The sequence below is a fragment of the Sorex fumeus genome, unplaced genomic scaffold (assembly GCF_029834395.1).
Source record: "Sorex fumeus unplaced genomic scaffold, SorFum_2.1 ptg000002l, whole genome shotgun sequence".
NCBI lineage: Eukaryota > Metazoa > Chordata > Mammalia > Eulipotyphla > Soricidae > Sorex > Sorex fumeus.
In genome coordinates this window covers 47,543,658-47,570,731 of record NW_026606059.1, presented here as the reverse complement: position 1 = coordinate 47,570,731, position 27,074 = coordinate 47,543,658, and the positions used below count along the sequence as shown (strand labels likewise).

Here is a 27,074-nt window from a genome sequence, read left to right as displayed (position 1 = left end):
AAATTCTAAGTCAGTTAACAAAACATGCTTAATCTATAATGTAGTCAGAATACTAAAGACTGGCAAAGCAAAACAGCAGTTGTGAATAGCGTCACTGCAAATGCACAGTATTTTGTGAAAACTGTGAATTAAATAAGCCACTGTAGTTTTTATTGAATAGTCATTCTTCTAAAGTGTATCTCTGTTTTACTTTTCTCTGATTTTTGTGGAATTCAGTAAACATTTGTAATTTGACAAACTGCAAAGATCATTAGTCTTGACTTGTGAAGGTACAAGTTATGTGAGTTCGTATATATTCAAGGAGTCATTCCACTAGTAACTACTCATGTAATATCTATTCTGGCTTAACACAACTGAAACTTCAAAAAGCCCTCCTTGATTCTTCTACCTCCTCTTTGGCCCTTACCTGCTGTCTCTAGAAGCCTGTTATACCTCATGAATATCTCCACCAGCTCTTTTTTAAAGTGAATTTAAATTTCTATCTTATGTATCTAGACTATGAGCTCACTGAGCACTACCAGTGTCTATTCCCTGCTACACAGTGGCAGTATTTGCCTTGGAGAAATCATTTCTTCCTCCTTCAATTTAGGGTTGAGGTTAGGTGAGCAATTTTCTTATTATCACTTGGATCTTCACAGATTCCTGAGACATAGTACACAACCCCCAGGTACTTATAGTCTGATGACACAGACACAACCATGCACCAGAAATGAAGACATGAGAGAAGAGCTCTGTGTGCTAGGAGGGCTCAAAGAAGGACCACTAAATACCCCCTCCTAAAGAAGACACAAGGTGGTCTGCCTAAGAGAAGTGACTGGAATCATGGTCCCAATCACCTGAAAATCGCCTAACACAGTGGTCTTCAACCTTTGAATATACTAGACCAATAAAATAGAAATCTAGTTTGTGTCTCTAAGGCAGAAATTTTTAAATATTCATAAGAATATTCATATAGTGTAGCTCTATGATCCAACTGTTAAGTGGTACATCTTTTATTTTTTGTAAAATAAAAAATAAAGTCCTGAGAATCTCAGGACTTATTCCAGGCTCTTCACTCAAGGATCACTCCTGGTGGGCTTAGGAGACTATACGGGATTCTGGAGATTGAACCTGAGTTGACCATGTGCAAGGCAAATGGCCTACCTGCTGTACTATCTCTTCAGTTCCAGTGGCACCAGTCTGTCTGAGAATTGTTTTTTGAAAAATCACTGGTCTAAATGACAAAACCTATTCCATTAGCTATCCTAATACCTAGAACGTAATAAAAAGAAAAATCACAAAAAAACAAAAAAGAACAAAAATCCTTTAAACAATAATTGTGTATCTGTATAGGAACAAAAAAAGGAACAGGGTATTTTAGTCTTTGATATTATAAGAAGAGTGGTCAGTGACATGAATATTTTTGATTTTGAATATTTTTGAAGAATGTAAAGGAAACCTTTTTAATTTAAGCTCAATATTATCTCACATTGTTTTGAGCCTATTAGAACACAGTATTTTAAGTACTTTACATGATTGATAATAGTCATTCCACATAGAAATTAGGATTCTTTCCATTTACAGATGATAATGGCAAGTCTTAGAGATTTATGAATTATGGTGAGCAATTGGGGAGTTCAGGTTTGAACTTTGAAAAGCTCTTGTACAGATGATAAATATTGAACAAGAGATTATGAGGCATGTTTGTCGAATTTATTTCAGATTTACTCCTGAAGGAAAATACCAATACCTTTCTATTTTGGAGTTATTGGGGGAACACCCAGTGAATACTCAGGAGTTATTCCTGGCTTTTCAGTCAGAAATTATTACTGGTAGTGTTAGAGAGCAACATATAGGTTCACTGTATCACTGTCATCCCGTGTTCATCAATTTACTTGAGCAGGCACCAGTAGTGTCTATTCCTCCCAGCCCAGAGATATTTTTTCCAGCCCTGAGATTTTAGCAGCCTCTTCTTACTCATCTTTTCTCAACGATTGGAGGCTCTTTCAGGCAGGGTCAGGGGAATGAGACCTGTTGTCACTACAGGTTTTGGCATGTTTAATATACCACGAGAGTCCTCCCTGCCCCAAGGGACCCATCCCTGGCAGCCGATCTCCACTACCCAACCACCACCATGCTCCAGGCTGCTTTCCGGGTGCTTGGGCTGAGCCTCACGCATGAAGTCTCATGGAACCCAGGTAATGTGGAACTTTGTGACCTTGGAATCTGGACTCAACAGCTCTGGGGAACAGAGATCCTCTGCAGTCTCTGGTGACCCAGGGATCACACTGATAAGCCACACACTGCCGGCACCAGATAATCTCCTCATCAGCCACCCTCCAGAACTCACAGCTGCTCCTTCCAGACAGGAGTATAAAAGGCCCCCATAACCATGCCACCAGACTCCGTGCCAGACTGTTTTCACTCAGGGTGCCCCAGAGAGGGGCAGGTGAGAGCTCTCCCTACCCCAAGGGACTCAGCCTGGGCAGCTGACCTCCACTACACAAACACCACCACGCTCCAGGCCACTTTCCGGATACATTATAGGACACTTTTTACCCATTCTCCATAATTGCCACACCATATCTGATGGGGGTCAGACAGTAGGCAACAAATCATAGAGAGAAATATATAAAAATATGCCTCTCACAAGGATGCCCACTCTCTCCACTGCTGTTCAATATAGTACTGGAAGTACTTGCAATAGCGATTAGGCAAGAAAAAGATATTAAGGGCATTCAGGTAGGAAAGGAAGAAATCAAGCTCTCACTATTCGCAGATGATATGATACTATACTTAGAGAACCCAATAACCTCCACCAAAAAACTCCTAGAAACAATAGACTTGTATAGTAAAGTTTCAGGCTATAAAACCAATACCCAAAAGTCCATGGCTTTCCTATACGCAAACAATGAGAGAGAAGAAAGCTCCATGAAAAAAACAATCCCGTTCACAATTGTGCCCCAGAAAATCGAGTACCTAGGAATCAGCTTAACTAAAGAAGTAAAGGACCTGTACAAAGAAAACTACAAAATGCTTCTTCAGGAAATAAAAAAGGACATGAGGAAATGGAAAGATATCCCCTGCTCATGGGTCGGGAGACTTAACATTGTCAAAATGACAACACTACCGAAAGCATTGTATAAATTCAATGCAATCCCTATAAGGATACCCATGACATTCTTCAAAGAAATGGAGCAAACACTCCTGAAATTTATATGGAACAATAAGGCCCCACGAATAGCTAAAGCAATTCTTGGGAAAAAGAAAATTGGAGGAATCAATCTCCCTAACTTCAAGCTCTACCACAAAGCAGTAATAATTAAAACAGCATGGTACTGGAACAAAGGCAGAACTGCAGACCAATGGAACAGGGTTGAATACACTGACATCTCCCCTCAATCATATAATCATCTAATCTTTGATAAAGGTGCAAGTAATGTGAACTGCAGTAAGGAAAGCCGATTTAACAAATTGTGCTGGCATCACTGGATGGCTACATGCAAAAAAATGGGCTCAGAACTCTGCCTAACACCGTGTACAAAAGTAAGATCAAAATGGATTAAAGACCTCAATATCAGACCAGAAACCATAAGGTACATTTAAGACAAAGTCGGCAAAACCCTCCATGACATTGAAGCTAATGGTATCTTCAAAGATGTCATGCCACTGGCCGAGCAAGTGAAAACAGAGATAGATAAATGGAATATCTTAAACTAAGAAGCTTCTGCACCTCAAAAGAAACAGTGACCAAAATACAAAGACAGTCTAGAGAATGGGAAAGGATATTTGCCGAATACACATCTGACAAGGGGTTGATATCAAGGATATACAAAGTACTCGTTAAACTCCACAAGAAAAAAACATCCAACCCCATCCAAAAATGGGGCAATGAAATGAACAGAAATTTTCTCAAAGAAGAAATCCGAATGGCAAAAAAGCACATGAGAAAATGCTCTACATCATTAATCATCAGGGAGATGCAGATCAAAACCACAATGAGATATCACCTCACACCTCAGAGACTGGTTCACATTGAAAAGAACAAAAGCAACCAATGCTGGCACGGATGTGGCGAGAAAGGGACACTCCTTCACTGTTGGTGGGAATGCCGATTGGTTCAGCCCTTCTGGAAAACAGTATGGACGATTCTCAAAAAATTAGAAATTGAGCTCCCATTTGACCCAGCAATAGCACTCCTGGGAATATATCCCAGAGAGGCAAAAATGTATAGTCAAAGTGACATCTGCACTTGTTTGTTCATTGCAGCACTCTTTACAATAGCCAGAAACTGGAAGAAACCTGAATGCCCAAGAACAGATGACTGGTTAAAGAAACTTTGGTACATCTACACAATGGAGTACTATGTAGCTGTTAGAAAAGATGAAGTCATGAAATTTACATACAAGTGGTACAACATGGAAAGTATCATGCTAAGCGAAATGAGTCAGAAAGAGAGGGATAGACATAGAAAGATTGCATTCATCTGGGGGATATAAAGTAACAAAATATGAGATTAATACCCAAGAATAGCTGAGATCAGCACCAGGAGGATTACTCCATAGCTTAGAGGCCAGCCGGGCATTCTAGGGGAAAGGCCAGTTCAGATAGAGAAGGGAGCGCCAAATAAAGGGTGTTTGGAGGATCCTCCCAGGAGGGGAGATGCACATTGAAAGTAGACTATGGACTGAACATGTTTGCCACTCAATGCCTCTTTTGCAGACCACAACACCCAAAACGAGAGAGAGAACAAAAGGGAATGCCCTGCCACAGAAGCAGGGTTGGATTGGGGGGGGAGGGAGGGATATTATCCATGGTGGTGGAAAGTGGGTACTGATGGAGGGATGGGTATTTGATCATTGTATAATCGAAACCCAAGCACAAAAAAATGTAAATCTACAATTGTACTTCATGGTGTTTCACTAATAAAAAGAAAAAAAATATGCCTCTCAACACAGTTTCCAGCCCCCACACCTGGCTGTCCTCACCAGGGCCCCTTGGAGGGGAGTGGCTTGAGTTTCCCTCCCCGCCTGGAACAGAGCACTGGCAGCAGAAGACCTCCAGAACCATTCACAGCCATGCTTAAGACCATTCTCCACACGTTCGGATGAGCCTCACACATAAAGGAACCGGCAGAGGAACCCAAGTGCGTGAGACCCTGGGCTGAGACCTTTAAGCCTGCTCAGATCAGGACTGTGCCTCCTCCACCCAGATCCTCCATCTTTCAGTAGCTAGGTGTTGCATTCACCAACTGCCCCCAGTGCCATGTTATCCTATCAACAGCCAAGACCCACTTGCTAAAATCTCAGGACTAGGACAAATAGAGATGTTACTGGTGCCTGCTCGAGGAAATCGATGAACAATGGGATGACAGTGATACAGTGATGCCTCTCAGAGATCTCGGGAAGATAGTGAGAGTGCCCTGCTCACACGGGCAGAACCTGGCAAGCTCCCTGTGGCGTATTTGATATGCCAAAACCATATAGGTTGCCAGTTATTAAACCCAGGTTGGCTACATGTAAGGTCAATATCCCCCCAGCTATACTCTCTCTCCAGCCCTTATTCTACATTTTGACTTTTCCTTATTAGATGCATAGCACTAAGTGGTCTTTTAAAAAAAAATCTTTTTTGGGGGATATAAAGTAACAAAATATGAGATTAATACCCAAGAATAGCTGAGATCAGCACCAGGAGGATTACTCCATAACTTAGAGGCCAGCCGGGTATCCTAGAGGAAAGGGCAGTTCAGATAGAGAAGGGAGCACCAAATAAAGGGTGTTTGGAGGATCCTCCCAGGAGGGGAGATGCATGTCAAAAGTAGACTATGGACTGAACATGTTTGCCACTCAATGCCTCTTTTGCAGACCACAACACCCAAAACGAGAGAGAGAACACAGGGGATTGCCCTGCCACAGAGGCAGGGGGGGATGGGGGGGTGGGGGTGGGGGGATATTATCCATGGTGGTGGAAAATGGGCACTGGTGGAGGGATGGGTATCTGATCATTGTATAATCGAAACCCAAGCACAAAAAATTGTAAATCTACAACTGTACCTCATGGTGTTTCACTAATAAAAAAAAAAATCTAAAAAAAAAAAAAAAGAACAGATTTCCCCCTAAATGCTAAAATTGAGAGGTCATGAGAAGTTCTACTTCATGTGAATGATTAATAATATATATGTTATATGTCAAATAATTATATATAATATTTGATTGAAAAGTTCTTGTATAACTGGGCATGACCACCATAAAATGCTATCTCAAAAAAAATTCTTTCTTTTTTTATTTCTTTCTTTATTTTTATCTTTCCCCCATTTATTTGTTCACGGAATATGTCAGTGACATAGCAAAATATAAAATAAAATAATAAAACAACTGTATATGTACTACCAGGTTTATAGAAACTCAAAATTTTGCTAAAAATCTTCAAGTTCTTAAAAAAAATAAATCAAATCTTGAGCAGGCCCTCCTTCTAATGCTTGTAAGGTGACCCAAATATGGTAACCATCCCTGTGAATGAACACATTTACACTGGCAATACCCCATTCTCCTTTTCTCAAAAGGATTTATACTTGTTCCTATGTGTAAATTAGACAGCTCTAAATCATTCTCTAGCTGAAAGGAAGAATCATTTGGGTGTGACAATTAAAAAAAATATCTCACCTGAATGATCCAAAAGATTCCCTTGGAAATGTTCATAAACCTTAGCCTGAGACTGAATAGCTGTGTTGTGGGAGTTTTCCTCAGGAGTCTGAGGCCAGGTGTGGCCAGAAGAGGAAGCCTTCACACGTTCTCCACTCAGCTTCTCCAGTTCATCTTCATCAATCATTGAACTGTCAAAATCACCTCCTGGAAAATAAAAAGTATGTGTGTAGGAGTGGGAATACTCAATAATCACGGTAGCTAGTAATCATAACAGAAGTAACACTACACTCTTGAGACAAGATGGAAAATGATGCTCTAGATAAGATGGTATTTCAATCTTCCCCATATTGAAGATGAAATGGAACTTCAGACCAGAGACAAGCAAAAGATTGAGAAATTCACATTTGGTGAACAAGTCAATACCAATGACATTAAAACAAAATGACTGTGGCCTCTAGGTTAGCTTAGCAGCAAAGTGCCTGCCTTGCATATGAGGCTGCTAGTTTAATCCCACATGAATCAAGCAAAATCTCAGCAACAATGCCAATTGGGATCCCCCACTCCATAATAAAGCATGTGTTAACTGGGCACACTGCAACCAAAATGTGCACAGCACCATGACAAAAGAGTTCAAACACTGGCAAGTACATGTGTAAGTTCCACAGCCAACTGTTGAAGCACACAACCTAGTAATCAACCCCCATTGTATCACAAGTAAGTGTGGGATTGTCACAAGTGTGTAAGACCTCCTATTATTGTAACAACAACAGGAGAGAGAGGCGAAGAGGGAGGTGGATATGGAGACAGGTGGGGAGAGAGAGGGAGAGGGTGGGAGAAAGAGAGAGAGAAGAGATCTGAAAGAGTAAGGAAACACTGAAAGTTACTCTACCCAAGTGGATCCTGGGCATGTTACACTAGGCTACAGTTTCTTAGGGATAATGGGTCATTTCTCAGCTTCATGGAGGATAAAGCTGATCTGAGCTTAAACCATCAAGAGAGGAAAATGGCTTTGTGACAATTAATAAACAGGAGCACTATTGAAGTGGGGCCAGGAGACTCAGAGAGAGGATGCATGCACAATCAGCAAACTACAGGACCTTACATCTCTTATAGTCATGGTGTTTTCCCATATCAGTGGAAGAAAGGAGACCGCTTTGCTTAAAAGTCTTCCTTCCAAAGACTACAGAAGCAGGTCAAACCTAGTATTAAGAGGAGGTACATGTCAGACTCACCATGAGACTGCACTTACCAAACTGCCTTTCTTTTGTTCTCAGTAAACCCATTGTGTTAGTGGTTTCTTGCTTGAGAGCAGTAACCTTCCACCAAGAACGGGGGTGGGTCAACTCTACCATGGCATTGGCCTCTCACTAAATCTGGATACTGAGCCAATTAATTTGAATTTTTGCCCTAAAGACTTCCTGCCAACCTGTGGGTTCCCTCCGACCACCCCACCCACAGCTTTGGTCTCAGCAAAGTAGTTTGCATAAGCATCCTGCTTGTTACCATAGAAAAAGGAAGCATCATAGTAAAATATGCAGACCATCCAGTAAGAACCCTACCGAGAGGAGATTCTGGACCATGTTCTTTGCAGCAGTGCTCACAAGACTCAAGATACAGAAATAGCCAAGGTTTCATAAATAGTTGAATGGATGAAGAAGATCCTGACAAAAAATTTCAACAACATGTGTGCCTAAAAGACTTTATCCTGGGTGAAATAAGCTAGGTAATGAAGGAAACATACCAAAGAGTTCTACTAAGTCTAACTCAGAGAATGAGGAATTATTATTCAATGGTCAGTTTCAACTTTGAGAGATTAATAAGTAATCGCGATAAATTTCCTACAACACAATGGCTATACTTAATAATATGGTATTTTGTGCACTTTAAGACTGGCTAAGGGGGGCAACTTAAAGTTGGACTAATTGGTTTTTCTTTTTGGATCATGCCCGTTGATACACAGGGGTTACTCCTGGTTCTGCATTCAGGAATTATTCCTTGAAGCTCAAGGGACCATATAGGATGCTGGGAATCGAATCTGAGTCGGTCGTGTGCAAGGCAAATGCCCTACCTGCTGTGCTATCACTCCAACCCCTGAAAGATTTTTTTAAAATAGACTATGTTGAAATTTAAAAACATAGTGCTGGATTTTCTAATATAAGAGATGACCCCAAAGAGGGAACACAACAAATCTTAACATAAAATAATTAACGAGACTTTTATCTCTAAGAAGACAGAATTTGTCCCCATTCACCTTTTTTCATAATTGACACTTAGCTTTTCCTTGATTATAATAATGAATAAAAGGTTCATAAGACAGAAAACTTTCTAGCAAATAACCCTTTTGTATTGAATTTGGAGATACTAATTTCATTTTGTTCTTTTATTTAAGTTCAATGTAGTTTACTTCAATTCAAAAAGGAAAGTTGTTCTATTTTCATATTCTTGCTTATAAAATGGCCGTGGATTTGCTAGAGAATGAAATATAGAAGGACATACAAATGTTGACAAAATATAGGACATTGTGCTAAAGAAAACTGTAGATTTCAAGTAGGGTGGCCTTGCCTAAGGTCATCCTTTCTTTCTTTCTTTTCTTTTGGAAATAGAGCAGGAAGTCCTGCTCATCCCTCTGCATGTATCCACTAGTCTCTTTCGGTATGAGTCACAGGCTCTGGGAATGTGTCCTGAATTGCGTTATTGGGGTCTGGGGAACTGCTAAATGCCACAGATACAGAATGAATTGCAATTGATGAAGAAGGTGTCTTCACAGCTGTGGAAGGGGTGAAGTAAGGATAAATAAAACAGGCAGATACACACACAATCCCTCTTTTGACTAAAAAATGAAGCAAGAGAAAATTGGGGGAAGTAATTTTGATGGAAAGCATTACTCAGAGAGAAAACAGCAAAACAATTTAATTTTGAATTATTCTTGAATCCTCTAAGTAGGCAACATTTCCAGAGAAAAATTAATTGATGATAAAAGTCATGGGACCTTGGGTAAATCTGGAAAGCAAGAAGTCTGGGAAGATATGATTATACTTGCCAGCAGAGATGAACGGTTTCAAAGTCCTGTGTGCACACAGATCGACTAATTACTGACTTTGGACTAGGTGGTATGATTTGCTAAATTTAGAAGATATTTGGAAACAAGGAGAATTTTAACAGGATACCTCATGCATGTACAAGCATTGCTGTGGTCCAGTTGCTTTAAAATTGTTTGGACATATCTCAAAGAAGTAACAGTGAGAAAATCAGGCGTTAATCTCCAAATATATGAAACCTTGCTTTAGGAACAATTATTCCCAACATGTAGTCATTTGAGCATCAGTTTCTTGCCTTTTGCCTTATCTCAGATCCTGCTGTTAAATGTTTCCTGCTTAATATTATCTTCAAATTATGTCATTAAATCTTTAAAAACATCTTGTAGAAATCCTTAAAATGCCCTCAAGCGAAGGTAAACCTAACAATTAGTACAACATAAATATGGCTTAATTTATTTATTAGTTTTGGTGATATGGTCACAATAGCCTTAAGGCTTATGGTATTGATGTGCAAAGTTACTACATCCCTTCATCACTAAAGTGCCTGTGCCCCTTCACCTCATCCCTATGTTACCTCTGCTCCAAGTTTTATTCCCTCCATTCCTCTTGTTTCTGTTAATCAGTATTGTAATCCAAGGCCAATAGCTTTTATTATGACTTTATTTCATCTATATTACAAACTATTACAGCAAAAAGTTCTGCTGCAGTGGCATGTCATTTGTGGGGAGGCACACCAAGTAGTGTGCAGAGCTCTGAGGCTCTGTGTCAACTCCTGGCAGGCTCTAGATTCCATATAAGGTGCTGAAGATTGAACCTGGATTGATCGTATATAAGGCAAATGCGCTAGCTACTGTTCTATTTATTGCTCCAGCTTCCCAACGCACTCAACTTGTGACTTCCTCACCTGACCAGTGCCCTATCCTTTATCACTTCATCCTTTGGCTCTCTATATGAATCTCCTAAAATTGGTCCCTCCCTCAGACACACTTTGGATATCTAATTTGAACATGTGTTTTCAGAACTGCACTTTTTAAAAAATTACAAATAAGCAAAGTCTGCTTTTTAATGGTCTTCTGAATTTTTAGGTTATTGCTGCAGTGATTTTGGAAGCATCTCCCCACACTGGCAAACACTAATTTGTAAGTGAAAAGAGATTTTCTCTGTGTGTTTCAGAAGCTGACAAGAACCATGGGAAGGAAATTTTTTAATGCATTCGATACATGAGCATAAACAAGTCACTAGCAGCACTACCAATGAGAGGTAGAGGCTGCTTTAAAAATAACAAGAATCTAAAATAGACAAATCTGGAGACACAGAAAGTATACTAATTATTGTCAGAGGATGAGTGAGGGGAGGGGACAGGAAATGCGGAATGAGTGTTCTGAATATGGTGCTTCTCTTGGTGTTGATGAAAATGTTCTGGAATTAGAAAAGTGGTCATAGTTGCATAACCTACTTTGTGAATATTTTTTAAACCATTGAATTGTACACATCATTTGTATACCTCAATTAGGGGCAAGAATGATAGTATAGTGTGTAGGGGACCTTCTTTACATGTGGTTCAGTTGCCAGCAACCATTAGATTTCCCCCAAACCTATTAGGAGTGACCCCTGAGCACAGAGACAGGAATCAGCCTTGAGCACTACTGAGTATGGTCCACACACAAACAAGACAAGTATATTTCAATTTAAAAATGACTGCTCTTTATTATTGTAGCTATGTCAGCTCTTATGACATAGACTTAAGTGTTTTTTTTTCCTCAGTCGAAATGTTTCTTTTTCATAAAGAAAGGAAGTTTTTATTAAAAGATGCAAGGGAAGAGAAAGGGAGAAGTACATGTTTTAGAGAGAATACAGGCTTGTACAGATTAGAGATAGCCAGCAAAGAAACGTCAAGACAAATAAGTGAAATATGTGTTCAAGGGAGATACACGGGCTTGCAGAGCAAGCCTAATTCTTTTCCTTTTTTTCTTTTGGATCTAATATGTGTTGAGTGATCACTATTTACTGTGCCAACTTGTCAGGAGTCATGGGATTTCATTCTTAAATTTCTACATGCTAATCCTAATTCTAGAGCTGGAACAATAGTACAGAGGGTAGGGCATTTGCCTTGCATGCAGCTGACCCGGGTTCATCCCTCTTGGAGAGCTCGGCAAGCTACCGAGAGTATCCCACCCACACAGCAGAGCCTGGAAAGCTCCCCGTGGCACATTTGATATGCCAAAAAACGTAACAAGTCTCACACTGGAGACATTACTGGTGCCAGCTTGAGAAAATTGATGAACAACTGGAGCACAGTGCTACAGTGCATCCTACTTGTTATTTTATTTAAGAATAAATGGAGTGTCCAAAGGATTAACAATCCCAAATTCAATACCCAGCACCCTGTATGGCACACTGTCAGAAGTGACTTCTGAGCCAGGAGTGGGGGCACCCCTCCAAAAAAAGATTCTGGGTAAAAATTTAAGGTTTCTGGAAATAAAGATTATTCTTGACCTTCTGGATAGGACCAATGAAATTACAAAGGTTTCATTGCCTAAATCAAATGAGGGGCCACAGAGACAGAGTTGCAACCATATATAAGAGCCTGCTTGCTGGCTTTGAAGATGGAGATGATATATTGCAAACAATAATACCCAAGACTAGAGAGAGAGTATGGGGGAAATTGTCTGCCACAGAGGCAAGGGCAAGGTTGGAAAGGGCGGGGGGGGGTGGTAATACTGGGGACATTGGTGGTAGAGAACATGCACTGGTGAAGGGATGGGTGTTCAATTATTGTGTGACTAAAAACCAAACATGAAAGTTTTGTAACTGTATCTCACGGTGGTATTTATTCAATGTAAATAAATAAATAAATAGATAAATAAGATGGAAAAAAAAACAACAAAGGATTAACAAACTTGTCCATAAATTTAGGTCAGAAAATGTAGTTTCAGAACTTGAATTCAGATCCATTCAGCTTGAAAGCTAATTTTCCTTATCCTGTATTCTACGCCTCTATGACTAGCAGAATGTTTCATGTACTCTGTCAAATTAAACATGAAGTTTTTTTTATTCATCCTACTTTCTCATCACTGCACTCCCTTCATCATAAACATATCAATGGCACCTTTGAAAAGTATTCCTGAAATCTCTTCTCTCTAATGCCAAAGAACATTCCTTTGTGTGCCTGTTGGTTTCCATTGACTCCAAGCTCCTGGTAGTATTGTCCATCCAGTTTTCATTTCATATTGTTGAAAGCTAATTTTTAAGGTCCAAACATGGTTACAACATTGCCGTGATTGAGTCTTCAAAAATGTGCTTAATAAATGAGATGAAATGCAAACTTCTCAAAAAGACACAAAGTTTTTATCAAATATCTTCATTCTATATGTTTAGGCTCCTCCTCCACCTCACCCCCCAATCTCTTCCTCTTTCTGCTATTTTGTCTTGCCTATATATTCTGTTTATTTTCAGGAGACAACTGCCATCCCCCATCCCATAAAGGATATTCAATTTAATTAATCAGGTTTTCATATAGGAATTGTTTATACATTTAAGAAACACTCCTCCCCCCCAAAAAAAATACATATGCATGCACTCCCTTCAGTCAGAAACCCAAGCACAAAAATCTGTAAGTCTACAACCGTACCTCATGGTGTTTCACTAATAAAAATTTTAAAAAATACTGATAAAATCTTTATGGTACTATAAGGTTTCCTGGTTTTGATGATGAATAATTCAGTTTCCTGGTTTTGATGATGACTAATAGTTGAGCAAGTTTTTACTAGTGGATAAAGTTGAATGAAAGTTATGCATGCCCTCTCCACAGTATTTTTAACTGCTGTGTGGATTTGTATTTCTACAAACTAAAAAGTTTTTTTTTAAATTCATACATTTGAATTTTCTGCTCAGAAAGCCAACTAAAAAAATAAAGCAGGAGGTACTCTATACCTTAAATTTATATATTATGTTAGTACATGACTTTTCTTTCTTGCTCTTTGGGTGGGAGTTACAAAGTATAAACAGCAATTTAACCTTGGGAAGTAGACCAAAGACTGGCTTTTCAGACTAAGCAGACCCAGTGAATTCCAATTCTGCTGTTTTATAAACTAATGAACATAGGTAAGTCACTTAGCCCTCAATGCATTTCATCATAACTATAATGCATATGGCAAGACCTACTTCTTTCATGTTTAAATATATTTAACTAGATAAAATATGTAAACAAGATAAAATAAAGAAGATATAAGGCCTTAAATTATTAACTTTACTTTTTCTCTTGTTCCACATCAGCAAGTCCAGGTTGTTGGAGCTTTTGAAATGTGTTCAAACTCCTACCACTTCTCACCTCTACCCTGATATCATCTTAGTCAAAACTACTATTATTTACTGCCTGAATTACTTCAACAATTTCTTGAATGATTTTCTTGTTTCTTCCCCAATTCTCACCCTCTATCTAATCTGAACACAGCAATGAGAAATAACTTGTCAAAATATAAATGGAATCATCTTATACCCCCCTTTTCAAAATCCTTTCACTGAGTAGAATGCAGAACCTTTATAATACACTCCACAGTTTTCTTCTCCCTCACTTGCTCAAAACCTGAAAACCCTCTAGTTGAAACTCTGTGAAACTCTAGTTGAGAAACCCTCGAGGTTTTGTTTCCAATTATTAAAAAGCGCTCTGAAATCATTCTCAATGAGGCCAAACTAATCATCTTATTTAAAGCTGAAACTTCCAGTATTTCTTCCTTTGTTGGTCTCACACTTCTTACTGCTTTTCAGCTTGCTGTGTAATTTAACTTATTGTCAACCTTCCCCAACAAGAAACCCAGATTCATTGAAAGCTTGTAGTTCTATCTGTTTTGTTCATCACTGTTTTCCCCAGTGTTAAGAATAGTTGGCACAGTGGTGTAGCTCTAATTGAATGAATGATTGCAGCAGTGTAACAAGAGCAAAGTCACAGAAGTGTGGAGGATTAGGGGACTTTTGGGAAACTGAGAACGGGTCAGTTTAATCAGAATTAAATACATGTAATAGGAAGGTGAGACACAAAGCTGGAGGGTTTGGGGACATAGCTCCATGCCAGAGAACATGCTGGAATGCCTAGGTTCAATCCCCAGTACCTCCTGCACAATCCTGACCACATATGCCTTCCCGCTAGCAAAACAAAAACAATAAACAAAAGCAAGCTGGAGACAGGGCCATTTCCATGGTTATTTGATATGTGAAACCCCATAGGTCTCCATGGAAAAGCCTCAACCTTGGTTAAATGCTCAGCTGTTGACAATTGAAATTCTTAAACATTTTTTAAGAAGGGCCCTGCACTATATATTTCACTAGGCCCTACACATTATTCAGCCAATTCTAGTTGGAGTAGAAAAATATCCAGGGGTCCCGTATGCTGTGTGAAGAAAAAGTGACAGGCCACATTTGTGTCTTAGGATGTGGAGCTCCTAATTTAGAAGTTCGAGTGGAGAATCTGGAAATATTATGTCAGTTAACATTTTCCACTCATGCTGTAAGACCCTCTGAAATGTTACCATCCCCCCCCCACGAAAGCTCTAAATTCTACTTTAGACAGAGGCAACAAATGCCCTCTAGAATTTTCTGGGCATATTGCTAATAAATTTCTGCTAGTGTCAAGGTGTTATATTTACATGCAAACAAAATCTATCGATTTTAAAACAGAAGTTTCTTAAGGTGTTCACATCTTATTCCATTTGGGGGGGGTTGTTTTTGGGCTCTATATTTGCAAATAAAATAACCATGGGAATGTAAAATTATGTCCTATTATTTATTTATTATTAAATGATTAATAATTATTTTATTGTATATATTATTGATATATCAATATTTACATAATATTTTAAATATATGATATATTTACTTAAATAGTTATATACTTATTATTAATAATTTATATATATAGAATATATATCTAGAATAAAGTTGTCTTACAAAACATGGACACATATGAATTTGAATCATACAAAATAGCAAGGAGAGAACTTTAGGTTCATTGGTAATATAGGGACCGTCCTTAAAATGCTTTGTTGTCTCTGAATATTTTCCAGGCAGAGTAACATGCTTGTTATCATCCATTCAGATATGATAATTAATTACAGATAAAGGAGCTAAAACTAACCACTTTCATTGCAATGATGTATGTCCAGTCTTGTGATGCCATTGAACCAGATGTCATTGTTTGGTGAAGAGTCAGCATCTTCAAACATACTACCATGCAGCCAGGATTTAGAGGTCTGGAGGTCAAAAAGAGAAGACAGAGAATGGCGGGTTCTCTTTTTCTTTCTAAATACTCTGAAAGGGAAAAAATGGTAGTATAAAGAATCATAAACAACAGTAATGCTACTCATGAAAATAATTGAATACACAGAGTTTTTCTCCACAATCCAAGTCCATGAAGCTCATTTCATCTTTATCTGCATAATCTTAAATTTCTATGGAACTAAGTTTACATGACTCAGTGTCAAGGAGAATGAGATAAAAGACAAAACCTTGGAAACAAGTTCATAGTCAAGGAGAATGAGATAAAAGACAAAACCTTGGAAACAAGTTCATAGTCTGTGAGAAAGAAAAAAATAATATAAATACAGAAAATTCTTGCACATAGTTTCTTCTGTATCTTTTAATTATCTACATATAGTACTTCACAGTATATATTTGGAATTGTTTTGTGAGAGAGATATTATTACCCACTTTTTAAATAAGAATATAGAGTCAAAGAGATGTGAAATAATTTTCTGAGATCTTATAGGTAGCCAGAGACATAATTGGGACAAACCTAGGTCATCTGACTCTGTTTACTGAGTCATGTAGGAGATTGTGACTTTACAGAATTAACTACTCTCACACCAGTAGACATACTGCTAATGGGAGACACTGAATGCTTTATTGAACATGACAGCTCTGGACTTTATGAGATGACCTGACTAGTTCATTAAAGATCAAATAGGCTTACATTGAGTTATGGCAGAAAAAAATTTTATAAAGGTAAGAAAAAGGTTGATAATGAAAAATCTTGAGGGTTATGCAAAGGAATTAAACTTTAATATTAGAGCAAAGGAAGACAGTAAGGTATGTCAAGGGGGAATGTGGGTGGTCATGTTGAGGTTTGGTTTGCATTTCTGAAAGATTTTCAATCACAGAGGATGGCATGCAGGGATAGACTGAGATTATAGAAGCTATTCAACATCCACAGGGAAGAAACGATGATCTTCTTTGTGATCTTTGTGATCTTCACACTTGTGCTCACTGTGTTACTAAACACTGTCCTCCCGTTGTTCATCAGTTTGCTAGAGAGGGCACAGTAACGTCTCCATTTTTTTTTTTGTTTGAGGATTGTTGTTACTGTGTTTGAATACGTCACAGGTTTAGGTTGTTAGGTTTTTCCCTGCCGTCAGGTAGCTTGCCCGGCTCTCCGAGAGGGGTGGAGGAATTTAACTTGGGTCAGCCATGTTGGCTGCGTGCAAGGCAAACGCCCTACCTGCTGTGTTATAGCTCCAGCCCAGGAATGCCCTCAGAAAATACTTTTGTTTTGATTTTCCTCAGTATTTAGAATTGGTTCAATTATAGTAAACACTGTACATTTACTTATCCCAGTGGTTCTTAATCACACTTATTTTGTAATAAGGGACAATTGACAGTTTCTGGAGAATTTCTCCAGGCATAAAGTCGGTAGAGGTCAGAGACACTGCTGATCATTTTACAGCCAAAGAATAGTTTGTGCTAAAATATCCATAAATTGTGTTTCACTCAAAAATCAATTTTATTTCTCTCTGTCATCAATTGCAGGGGATAAAAAGAAGATAGCATGATGGTAAAAGAACTCTTTCCTCTGAATACTAACCACATATTAGATTTTCATAGGTTCTAAGATAAGATCATCTTAATACGAATGGGCAAGATTAGAAAATTGTATGTTATTTATTCCTCCTTATATTTATTAACTAAAACACCTACAAAGCACCTATTTTGAAGGAGACTAATTAGATTTACAGACAAAACATATAGATAAAATATATCTCGTAACATGATCTGTACAATAAGGGATAAGGCTAAGGATAGTGGATAAGATTTGGGTTCTGACATCATACAACTTGAGTTGGAATCCGGACCCCTCTTAAAAACTAATAAGTTAGATTCAGGTGACATAGTGATAGTGGGGGAGGGTCATGGGAACTTTGGTGGTGGTTGAGTCAGTAACATTGTACACCACTATCATAAACTTTAATACAATTCCATGATATTAACTAAACTATAATAAAAATATTAATAAAAATAAAAAGTCACAATGAAGTGGCCTTAGGGAAATTACTTAACCTATCTGGACTTTTCTTAAACATACATAGTAATAATAGATAAGGTATTTAAGCAGAGATTGGGATTAAAAAAGAATATGTGTATGTATGTATATATATATACATGTATATATGTATACATATATACATGTAAGAATGGTCCATTCACCATCATAAACTCTTCTTGCTATTACATATATATCACATAATATGTAATATATGCAATATATGTATACACATATATACACATATACAGTCGGTGTTATACCTAGAATATAGATGAGTGATCAGTAAACAATATTTAACTAAATAGATAATACTTGTTACATGAAAGTTAAAATAGAAATTGAAATTCAATAGAAATTGAATGAAGAGAAAATGAGTAAATCACAGCCAACTAAAAAAAGACATATATTAATTAAAACACTAAGACTACAGCCTGAATCCCCATGGACTAGGAATAGTGCTGCCTCTCAATAAAATAAACAACACATTAAAAGTAGCACTGTAGCACTGTCCTCCCGTTGCTCATCGATTTGCTCGAGCGGGCCCAGTAACGTCTCCATCGTGAGACTTGTTGTTACTGTGTTTGGCATATCCAGTATGTCATTGGTAGCTTGCCAGGCTTTGCCGTGTGGACAAGATACTCTCGGTAGCTTGCCGGGCTCTCTGAGAGGGGAAGAGGAATCGAACCTGGCTTGGCCGGGCTGGCTGCACGGAATGCAAACGCCCTACTGCTGTGCTATTGCTCCAGCCCATTAAAAGTAAAAAAGTAAAGCCCCTCCTGTTGATCATCGATTTGCTCGAGCGGGCCCAGTAATGTCTCCATTGGAGACTTTGTTGTTACTGTGTTTGGCATATCGAATACGTCACGAATTAAATGACTTAATTCCTTTTGGATATACCATTTTCAAGAACCCTGTATTAAATTCAAGGGAAATAATTGAGAAGCTATTGGATATATTATATTGCTCAGAAAAGAGAATAAAATGAGATATACATGCCTGCTAAATTATAAGATAAATTTCACTCTATTTTGTAAATATTTATGCTTTCCATCATCACTACATCACAGAAGTAGAGTTCTATTTCCTTTCTGACTCCAGTTCACCTGTATAAATTGTTATTGAGGAATGTCTTTTTCATTTATTTAATTACAATACAAAGAATATTTTTTCTTCAGCCTACAGTCTGTAGACCGTAAATGAAGCAGACACAATTTCATAAAATAGATATGAAGTCAAGCCTAGTCTATTTCCAACTAAATCAGTTTACCCAAACCAAATAACAAATACATGTGCGCTCATTGCTAAATGTCACTGGGAGTTTATAGTGATTTGTTACACAGAATTACTAATATCAATAGATGACTTACACAGTTAGCATATGATAACTCTAAAGAGATATAATTGTGATTGCCCAACTTAAACTTTTTAATAGTAAGCTCATTACTTTTCTTTCTTTAAAACTTCCCCTCCTTTATTTCTAATCTTGGTAATTAGTTCTACCATACAAAGTTGACAAAGTTAGATTCTTAACTTTTGTGCAAGTGCCCTTTTTCTGAAGTTCACATATTGTAACAAAAACCCAGTCCTGCCTCTTATTGCAGAAAGGCCCCCCCAAAAGAGGTGATCAGAAGATTAGGAATTGTGGGGTGTAGGACACTGGTAATTCTAGAACAACTAGGCTTGTGGTTCAGTAAAGGACCTGATAATATAATGTTTCTGGGGATTCTCTGGGCCACCCAGAGAGGTTGAAGGCCTCCAGAGCCACATGTGGCTCTGTGGCTCAGAGGACCATGTGATGTCAAGATTCAAACTCCAGTTGGATGCACAGTAGGCACGCATGATAACTGCTGTACTTTCTTCCAGCTCCCAGTTCCTGTATCTTTACCAATCCATTTATTTATTTTCCCTGACTTTCCTCTGTTTATACTAGCTACAACTATTCTTCCATAGTGAATTCGCTGTACTCATTTTTTCCATCTACTCTCTTCCAACAATCCTTTCCCTTCATGTAAAGTGATGCCTTGCAAAGGATAAACATGATAGTTGTTGAGTGGTTACACTTTATTTGCAGAATAAAACTTTATCCTAGCAATCCCTTCCAAAGAGTTCCTGCTCCTATGCTCAGTCTTGTCTCCTGTAAGGCAGCTCATTTTCCACTCTAAGTTGTATCCCTGATAAACTATTATTCCCTATATGTATCAGAGTTCATCAGAACTGCACACCCATTTCTTTTTTTCTAGAAATTCCCATTCCTACTTCTGTTTTAAAATCCTTTAACTGGGCTGGAGCTATAATACAGTGAATAGGGCTTGCATGTGGCTGACCCAGGTTTGGTCCTCGCCACCACATATGGTCCTCCAAGCCCAGTAGGACCAACCCAGGAGAACAGAGACAAGAGTAAGCTCTGAGCATCAGAGGTATGGCTCCCGCCCTAAAAATCCTATATCTCTCAGATTTAGATCACCCCCCATTACCTCTTAGAAGATTTTCACCTGTCCTCATAGTAAAACTCTCTACTCTTCCTCTCCACTGCACTGTGTTTTTTGGCACCTAAACTTTTGTTTATTTTCAGGTTGATTATCCTGTTCTCAGTGAACTCCTTTATAAACGATTGTTGAGTGAGTAAATTAATGAATTAGTTGTGGATGAGTTGGATTTCAGATATCTTAGATACCACCCTCCACTTACCTCACTAAGTTTTCCTTGTACAGAACACTGGTCTGGGAGGGACTCAGAGTTATGTTGCCATTTTCATCACAGAGAAAACTGTCTTCTGTCCAAATGTAGTAACCATTGGTGAGAAGCCTGGGACTTCGTCGACAGGTAAAGTGGGAGCCTGTCAGGGGATCTATGGAGCAGCATTCATATGAACTGTCACTGTTCAGGAAATCACAGACAAAACTAAAGAGAGAATAAAGAAAAATATTTGAAATCTCTTCCAACACATACTGTTGCGTAATGCCACATTTCTAGCAACCATGGATTTGTAGTCCTAAGTGATATTCTGTAACACTAAGAATGTCACTAAATCTTCTGGACTTCAAAACCTCACCACTGAGAGCACTCAACTACATGTAGGACATTTAGTGTTTCTATTTAGAGCACTCTGATGAAAACATCGTGGCTCATCAGTTTCTTCACCAGATGATGCACCTACACCTTTGACATTAGTCCATTTTCTTACATAGAAAAATTGCAAAACAACTGTGGGATTATAAAAGCTCATCTCTATTCCTCTTCGGTTAGCTTTCCAATTTTTATATCCTTAGTTTTGTCATTGCAATATATTATAAGTACTAATAATATATTATATTATTATATTGTTATTAATATTATAATATATTAATATATTATATTGTTATATCATTAATATTATATTATTATATATCATAATAATGATTATAAGTAGAGTCGCCAAATGAATATGACTACATAAACATGTAGTCAGAGAGGTATTTTGGTTCTTTGTAAATTTTCCTCAGGTCACCCATGCAAATTATCATGTAGTAACCTTCTCTGATTTGGTAGCCAGGGAAATCTCCTACTTAGTTTGGTACATCTATTTTTAGTTGGAAAAAAATTATGCTTTCTCAAAAGGCTTTTGAGTAAGCATAATTTTTTGATGTTACTGACTGAAGTGATACCAATGTTCTATCAAGCTTCTGATAATTTTAAAATTCAAAAACATGCCCACAATTAACACGAGCACTAATATTAGTAAAATACTGTTTCAGTTAGACGTCATTGAAAAATTATTATGAGCTTGTTCTACACTTCAAACTCCACTTTACATAAATATCTCTATTTTATCTTCATTGTATCTAGAAGAGAAAAAAATGAGGTAAAGTAGGAGGGCTAAAGAGATAGCGAGTGGGTTTCATCCAAGGCACGCCATATGGTCAGTCCCCTGAGTCACACAGAAGTGATCCCAGAGTGAAGAGCCCTGAGCACTATTGAGTATAGCACCCAAACAAAAAAAAGTAACAAAAATCAATATTATATATTGCTAATAGAGTTGAAGTCTGAATCCTGTATTTTTCCAATTTGAGAGCAGTCTACTTTCTATATCATCTGTTTGTCCATATCTTGTTGATTTACTTGACTAGTAGGAGATTTAGAATTTACAAAGAGGGGAAAGAGCACAGACATTTTAAATTAATGCATGATCCCACACATTTCATATAGTACTAAAGGAAACATCAGCTGATGCCTACCTACATCAGGAATTAAAGATAAAGAATTCATTGTAGAACTTAAATAAAATGAGAGATTTTATATGTTTTTAGGAAAGCACAAAATTCAACCAATATGCATGCTGAGAGTCTCATTGTTCTTGTAAAATAGATAAAGACTGTATTAAATAAAAAATAACTAAAAAATAACCACATATGGGCATTCATTAGTTTTCCCACTAACTGAACAAATAATTCATGTATATTCACATATATGCTCCAACTCCCCCTCATTAGGTTAGGTTTTATTTTGTATGTGCATGGGAATAATAAAATCTATATCCATACCAAGATTGGATGGCACCTAATTTACCACTTTCAAAGCAGGAATGTAACAATATAGATATATAGGTGGATAAAAAGACTGTTCTTGGGTAAAGTCCCATAGAATACCTTGGGAAAACGCATGTTGAAGATCTCTCTCTGGGATATTCTCTTTTAGACCAATATCCAGGAGAACCTGCAGGAGAAAGTGAAAGAAATACACATGAATCAGACTTTACCAACATGCATGATCCGAACATAGGAGGCAGTAAAGAATGTGTGAATGGCAATATTTCAGTTTCTGCAGATACTTTAATTGATGCAATCATCCAATGAATCAGTACTAACATAGTATGTCATCAGTTCTCTCTAGAAAACTAGAAAAAAAATCTAAGGCTCCTAGCTTATCTCTTCTCTCATTCCACAATCCCTTAGAGGTTTCTTAGTGCAGAATGAGGCAATCAAAATCATTAGCATAAAACTGATTCATGCAAAAGAGGAAAATAGCATTTTTGGTGAAACTACAGGGGGAAAAATCAATTACCCAAGATACATAGAGGTTTTGTCACTTTTTTTAGCTGACTCAATAATTTGAGTAATTCAAACATTTGTCTGGAATCACTCTCATTAACACATATTGAAGTAATTTCTATTGTAAAATTGAACAAAAGACATTACTGGGTAAAAAAAAGTTTCATTTTGCTTTATATAAATATTTTTCTGACATATGAAGAGTATGAGTAATATTTTTCATTTTCCTTGTTTTTGTTTTTGGGCCACACCTAGCAATGCTCAGGGATCTATCCTGGCAATGCTCTGGGAACCTTATGGTTTGCAGGGAATCGAATCCAGGTCAGCTGTATGCAAGGCAAATGCCCTTCCTGTTGTACACTTTCTCTGGCCCAGAATATAAGTAAAGTTAATTAAAAATTCATCTATTGATTCATTCCATTTTAACCAAATGCATAGTAACAGATTTCAGTTTGGAAAAGTTGTAGTTAATCAAAATTTCAAAATGTAAAATAGAATTTTATATTGTATAGCAGTGGCCTGGTTGCTTCTAATAAGCAGGCTCAGTGAAATTTGATTTCATTACTGACAATACACAGGACAAAGAAAGGAATTCAGACTTTCAGATTGTGTTAATTGATTTTTAAAGAGAATATTATAGGTCTGTGAGGGAGGAAGAGTTAGAAGCTGGGTTTGGGGAGAAAATAACAAGAGGAAGGAAGAAACTCAAAACCACAACCGTTTTAGCAACGCCCTTGTTTTCTGTAAGTAGCTATCAAAATAATTCAGTGGTGTTTTTCAAATTTTACTAGATAACAGTTCTATATCTTAATAGTATTTGATAAAATGTCTCCTTTCCCATTTATGCACAGGCATCTGAAAAATGGTGGTTCTTTTTTTCTACTAAAATGAAAAGTATCACATTTCTCTCGAGGAAAGAAATATAGTCAAAATCATTGCCAAAGAGAACACTGGCATTTAAGAAGCACAAGCTACTGACAGATGGTTAATGGTATGAGTATCAGCAAAATCAAAGCAGGGAAATTTCTAAAAGAAGTCTAATCATTCAAAAGATAATTGCATTTAGCAGTGTTCCTACTTGTTACTGGTGTTGACATCAGTTGAGATATTCGGTACATCCTGGGAAGCTTCTTGTTTAAACTTCACAGATTTTCTGTAAAAGATATTCACAAAGGTGGATAATATACTAAAAATAGAAAATTGATGCCCAAACGGATGGTATATACTAATTGCATTAGTGGATTTGTTTACTGAAATAATACAGAGGTATGGGATAGAGGACCACTAAGATTATGAAAATCTCTATGATTATGTATTGTTTCATGTATCTAAATATTCTTTTTCACCAGGGATAGCTCAAAGGATAGTGTTCATTATTTGCATGCCAGAGGCTTGGGTCTGAACTCAAATACCACATAGTCCTCAAAATACTGTTAAGACAATCTTCTGAGAACTGATCCAGGAATACCACCTGAGCACCATAAGGTATGTTCTCCAAACAAGCAAATGGATCAATCATTAATCTTTTTGTGTCAATAAATACATCATTTTATCAGGTAAAACCAGACTTCTAAAAATTACCTTGTAATAAAAAATAAGAATGCAAACTAAATATGAAAAATATATAGGTTTTATAAATCCTTAAATAAATGTATTTCTATTTTATCATCCAACACACATCATCTAATTATCAAATTCAATACAGTGCTTGAGGACTGCTAGCTGTAATCTCCCCAACACCTCAAACCATTGATAGGTAATTACTGAGGGGTCTTGTATTTTTCCACTCAGAATCAGTCTAACCACTCCAAATTTTGTACCAGCATTGCACTAAAAATAGTATACCACTTGAAAGATTTGAAAGCTCATTTCTCATGGGCATTTAATTTACTTTTTTAAACTAGAAATTAAATACTTAACCAAGTATGTAAATTTTAATTGAATCTTCTACCACTCATCACCAATGGCTAGCATCAGCTGACAGCTAAGTTTTGTGTATATCACTACTTTATAACTTTACAGGGTAGAAATAAATCCCTTTGTGATTCACCACTTTTATTTACTTCTTAATGTGATAAACAATAATGCGATATTTTAGTAGTTGTCATATAGTAAATAAAACAGAGATAATAGTATAGCTTCAAATTGGGTCTTCCAAAAAGATGACATATAAAACCTATAAAAAATATAGATTCTGATCTATGGTGACTTTTAGGCAAGTTGAAAGAACTTTCTGGCATTGCTCTCAAGATTTCTAAATCAAAGCACACATTTTTATAGATTTCATTTGTTTGGAGTGCAATATTGTTTGCACTAGAATAGAATCATAAACCGTTTGTCCTTTTTGGTTTGGCTCATTGAAGTATGAACATGTTCAGTTCAAATTATTTTCCACAAGCATTAAGTTCAATCTTTTAATTAATTAAGTTTGCATTAAGTTTAATCTTAAGCTAGCAAGTAATGCAGAAAAAGTAAGGTATTAATATTGTATCTTACAAAAAGATGTAGCAATTTATAGGAAGTACATTAACAGTCATTGAGAATTCAATTAACATTGAAGACACTACAGTTAACAGTTTCAAAAATTTTTCAAGAAATAGTCTTAGTACCAATTCCATTAAAGTGATACATCTGCTCTGAAAAATTTATCATATATGTTTCTTCCCAAGGACGTCCCCAATCTGGTTTTCCTATTGATAAATAATAAAAAAAATAATTACTGAAATCTGAAGTTTTCTGTTGTTGATAGCAGAGAAATCCAGTGCCTTTCACATTGTCAGCTGAAAAGTTTCAGAACATCAAAAGGTGCAGAATTCTCTTCAACAAAGGGAAATCCATCTTTTCCTTCTCCTAATTGATTTCAGTACGCATCACTGTGCATGTGCTGGCATTTGCAGAGAAGTGTTGTCTCCAGCTGCCTTTTGCTTGTTTTCTAAAACAGAAGCTCATGTAGTTCTTGGGAAATTCAGTTCTACCACTGCTCTTGTTTTCTTTCAAAATCAGCCTGTGAAACCAGAGGCTCAGGGCAGAATGATGTCACACTTCCTGTTGGGCTCACATGGGTGGCATTCACACTGAGAAGCCTGGTAAAGACCTACGATAGTCTCCTGGACCAGCAGCAGTGGGCATGTTGCCCATGAATCAGGCCAGTTGGATACATCATGGTCACTACAGGGATGCTTTGCTGAACCAATCTGACACTCTTGCTGTGAGAACATAAAAAAAAATGTTCAGAGAATCAATGCTTCTTGCTTACAATCATCTGGTCATTTTCATCAAGAGTAGTGCACAGTACTAGCGCCCTTTGTCCAGATCAATTATATTTATCCATTTCCTTCCGACTGACTTCAGTCAACATGAAGCCCTCTAGTTCCACTGACATAGAAACAGCCCATATATTTCACTAATAGAAATTGCGTTATACCCAATTGTTTTAGGGCACCTGTCTTTGAGTAGTATTTTATGCAATAACAAGTTATAAATATTATAAATGTTACCTTAGGAATCATGATTATTCCTGTTACTTGGCTAGTGACTCTACTCCATTCGTACCATCCTCACACTATAGGTTTATTTATTCAATAACACCTCTGGTCAAATCTGCTTTATCAAATAACCATTCTGTTCTGCAGTTATACGGAATTTGTAATTTTCCTTCTCCTCCTTTTCCTGATCCTTTGTCTTCCTATTACTCATCCTCTTCCTTTGAATCTTAGCCAATATCTTCTAAATAAGGAGAGGAAATCATTTTTAATTTTTCAGCATCCTATGTTCTGCCCACACCCACAGAACCCTTCGGGGGTTGACAAGAGAAAGACTTAAGCACTTTCCTTTAAGGATCTGCAATACTTATGGTTATAACAATTGCTAACTTAGTGGGGCCCTTGTTATGCGACAGGAACTGTTCTTAGTGCTTTACACATATTAATGTATTTAATACTCATTATAATCCAGTGCAGGAGGCTCTGCCATGACCTGCATTTTACAGATGAGGCAATTGAGGCAGAAAGTTAGAAACTTTGCCCCAAATCCCCAAATCCAGCTAGTAAGTAGCTGGTACAATTGGAATTCATAC

General features: G+C 37.3%; 1 protein-coding gene across 2 annotated transcripts in view; it reads right to left on the bottom strand.

Annotated features, from left to right (window-relative positions):
• Nucleotides 1-25,814, bottom strand: part of TMEM71 (transmembrane protein 71) — a 34,973-nt gene extending 9,159 nt beyond the window's left edge. Inside the window, exons 1-6 of one of the 2 annotated variants that reach the window (XM_056112287.1) lie at nucleotides 25,720-25,814; nucleotides 24,078-24,152; nucleotides 22,598-22,664; nucleotides 20,661-20,873; nucleotides 15,792-15,964; nucleotides 6,642-6,827 (exon numbers count right to left, since the gene is read on the bottom strand). In XM_056112287.1, coding sequence (XP_055968262.1) covers nucleotides 6,642-6,827; nucleotides 15,792-15,964; nucleotides 20,661-20,873; nucleotides 22,598-22,664; nucleotides 24,078-24,117 — 679 coding nt within the window. In that variant the 5' untranslated portion in view covers nucleotides 24,118-24,152; nucleotides 25,720-25,814. The remainder of the gene's footprint in view (nucleotides 1-6,641; nucleotides 6,828-15,791; nucleotides 15,965-20,660; nucleotides 20,874-22,597; nucleotides 22,665-24,077; nucleotides 24,153-25,719) is intronic. The other variant, XM_056112295.1, reaches the window with a different exon arrangement.
• Between the last annotated feature and the right edge of the window lie 1,260 nt (nucleotides 25,815-27,074).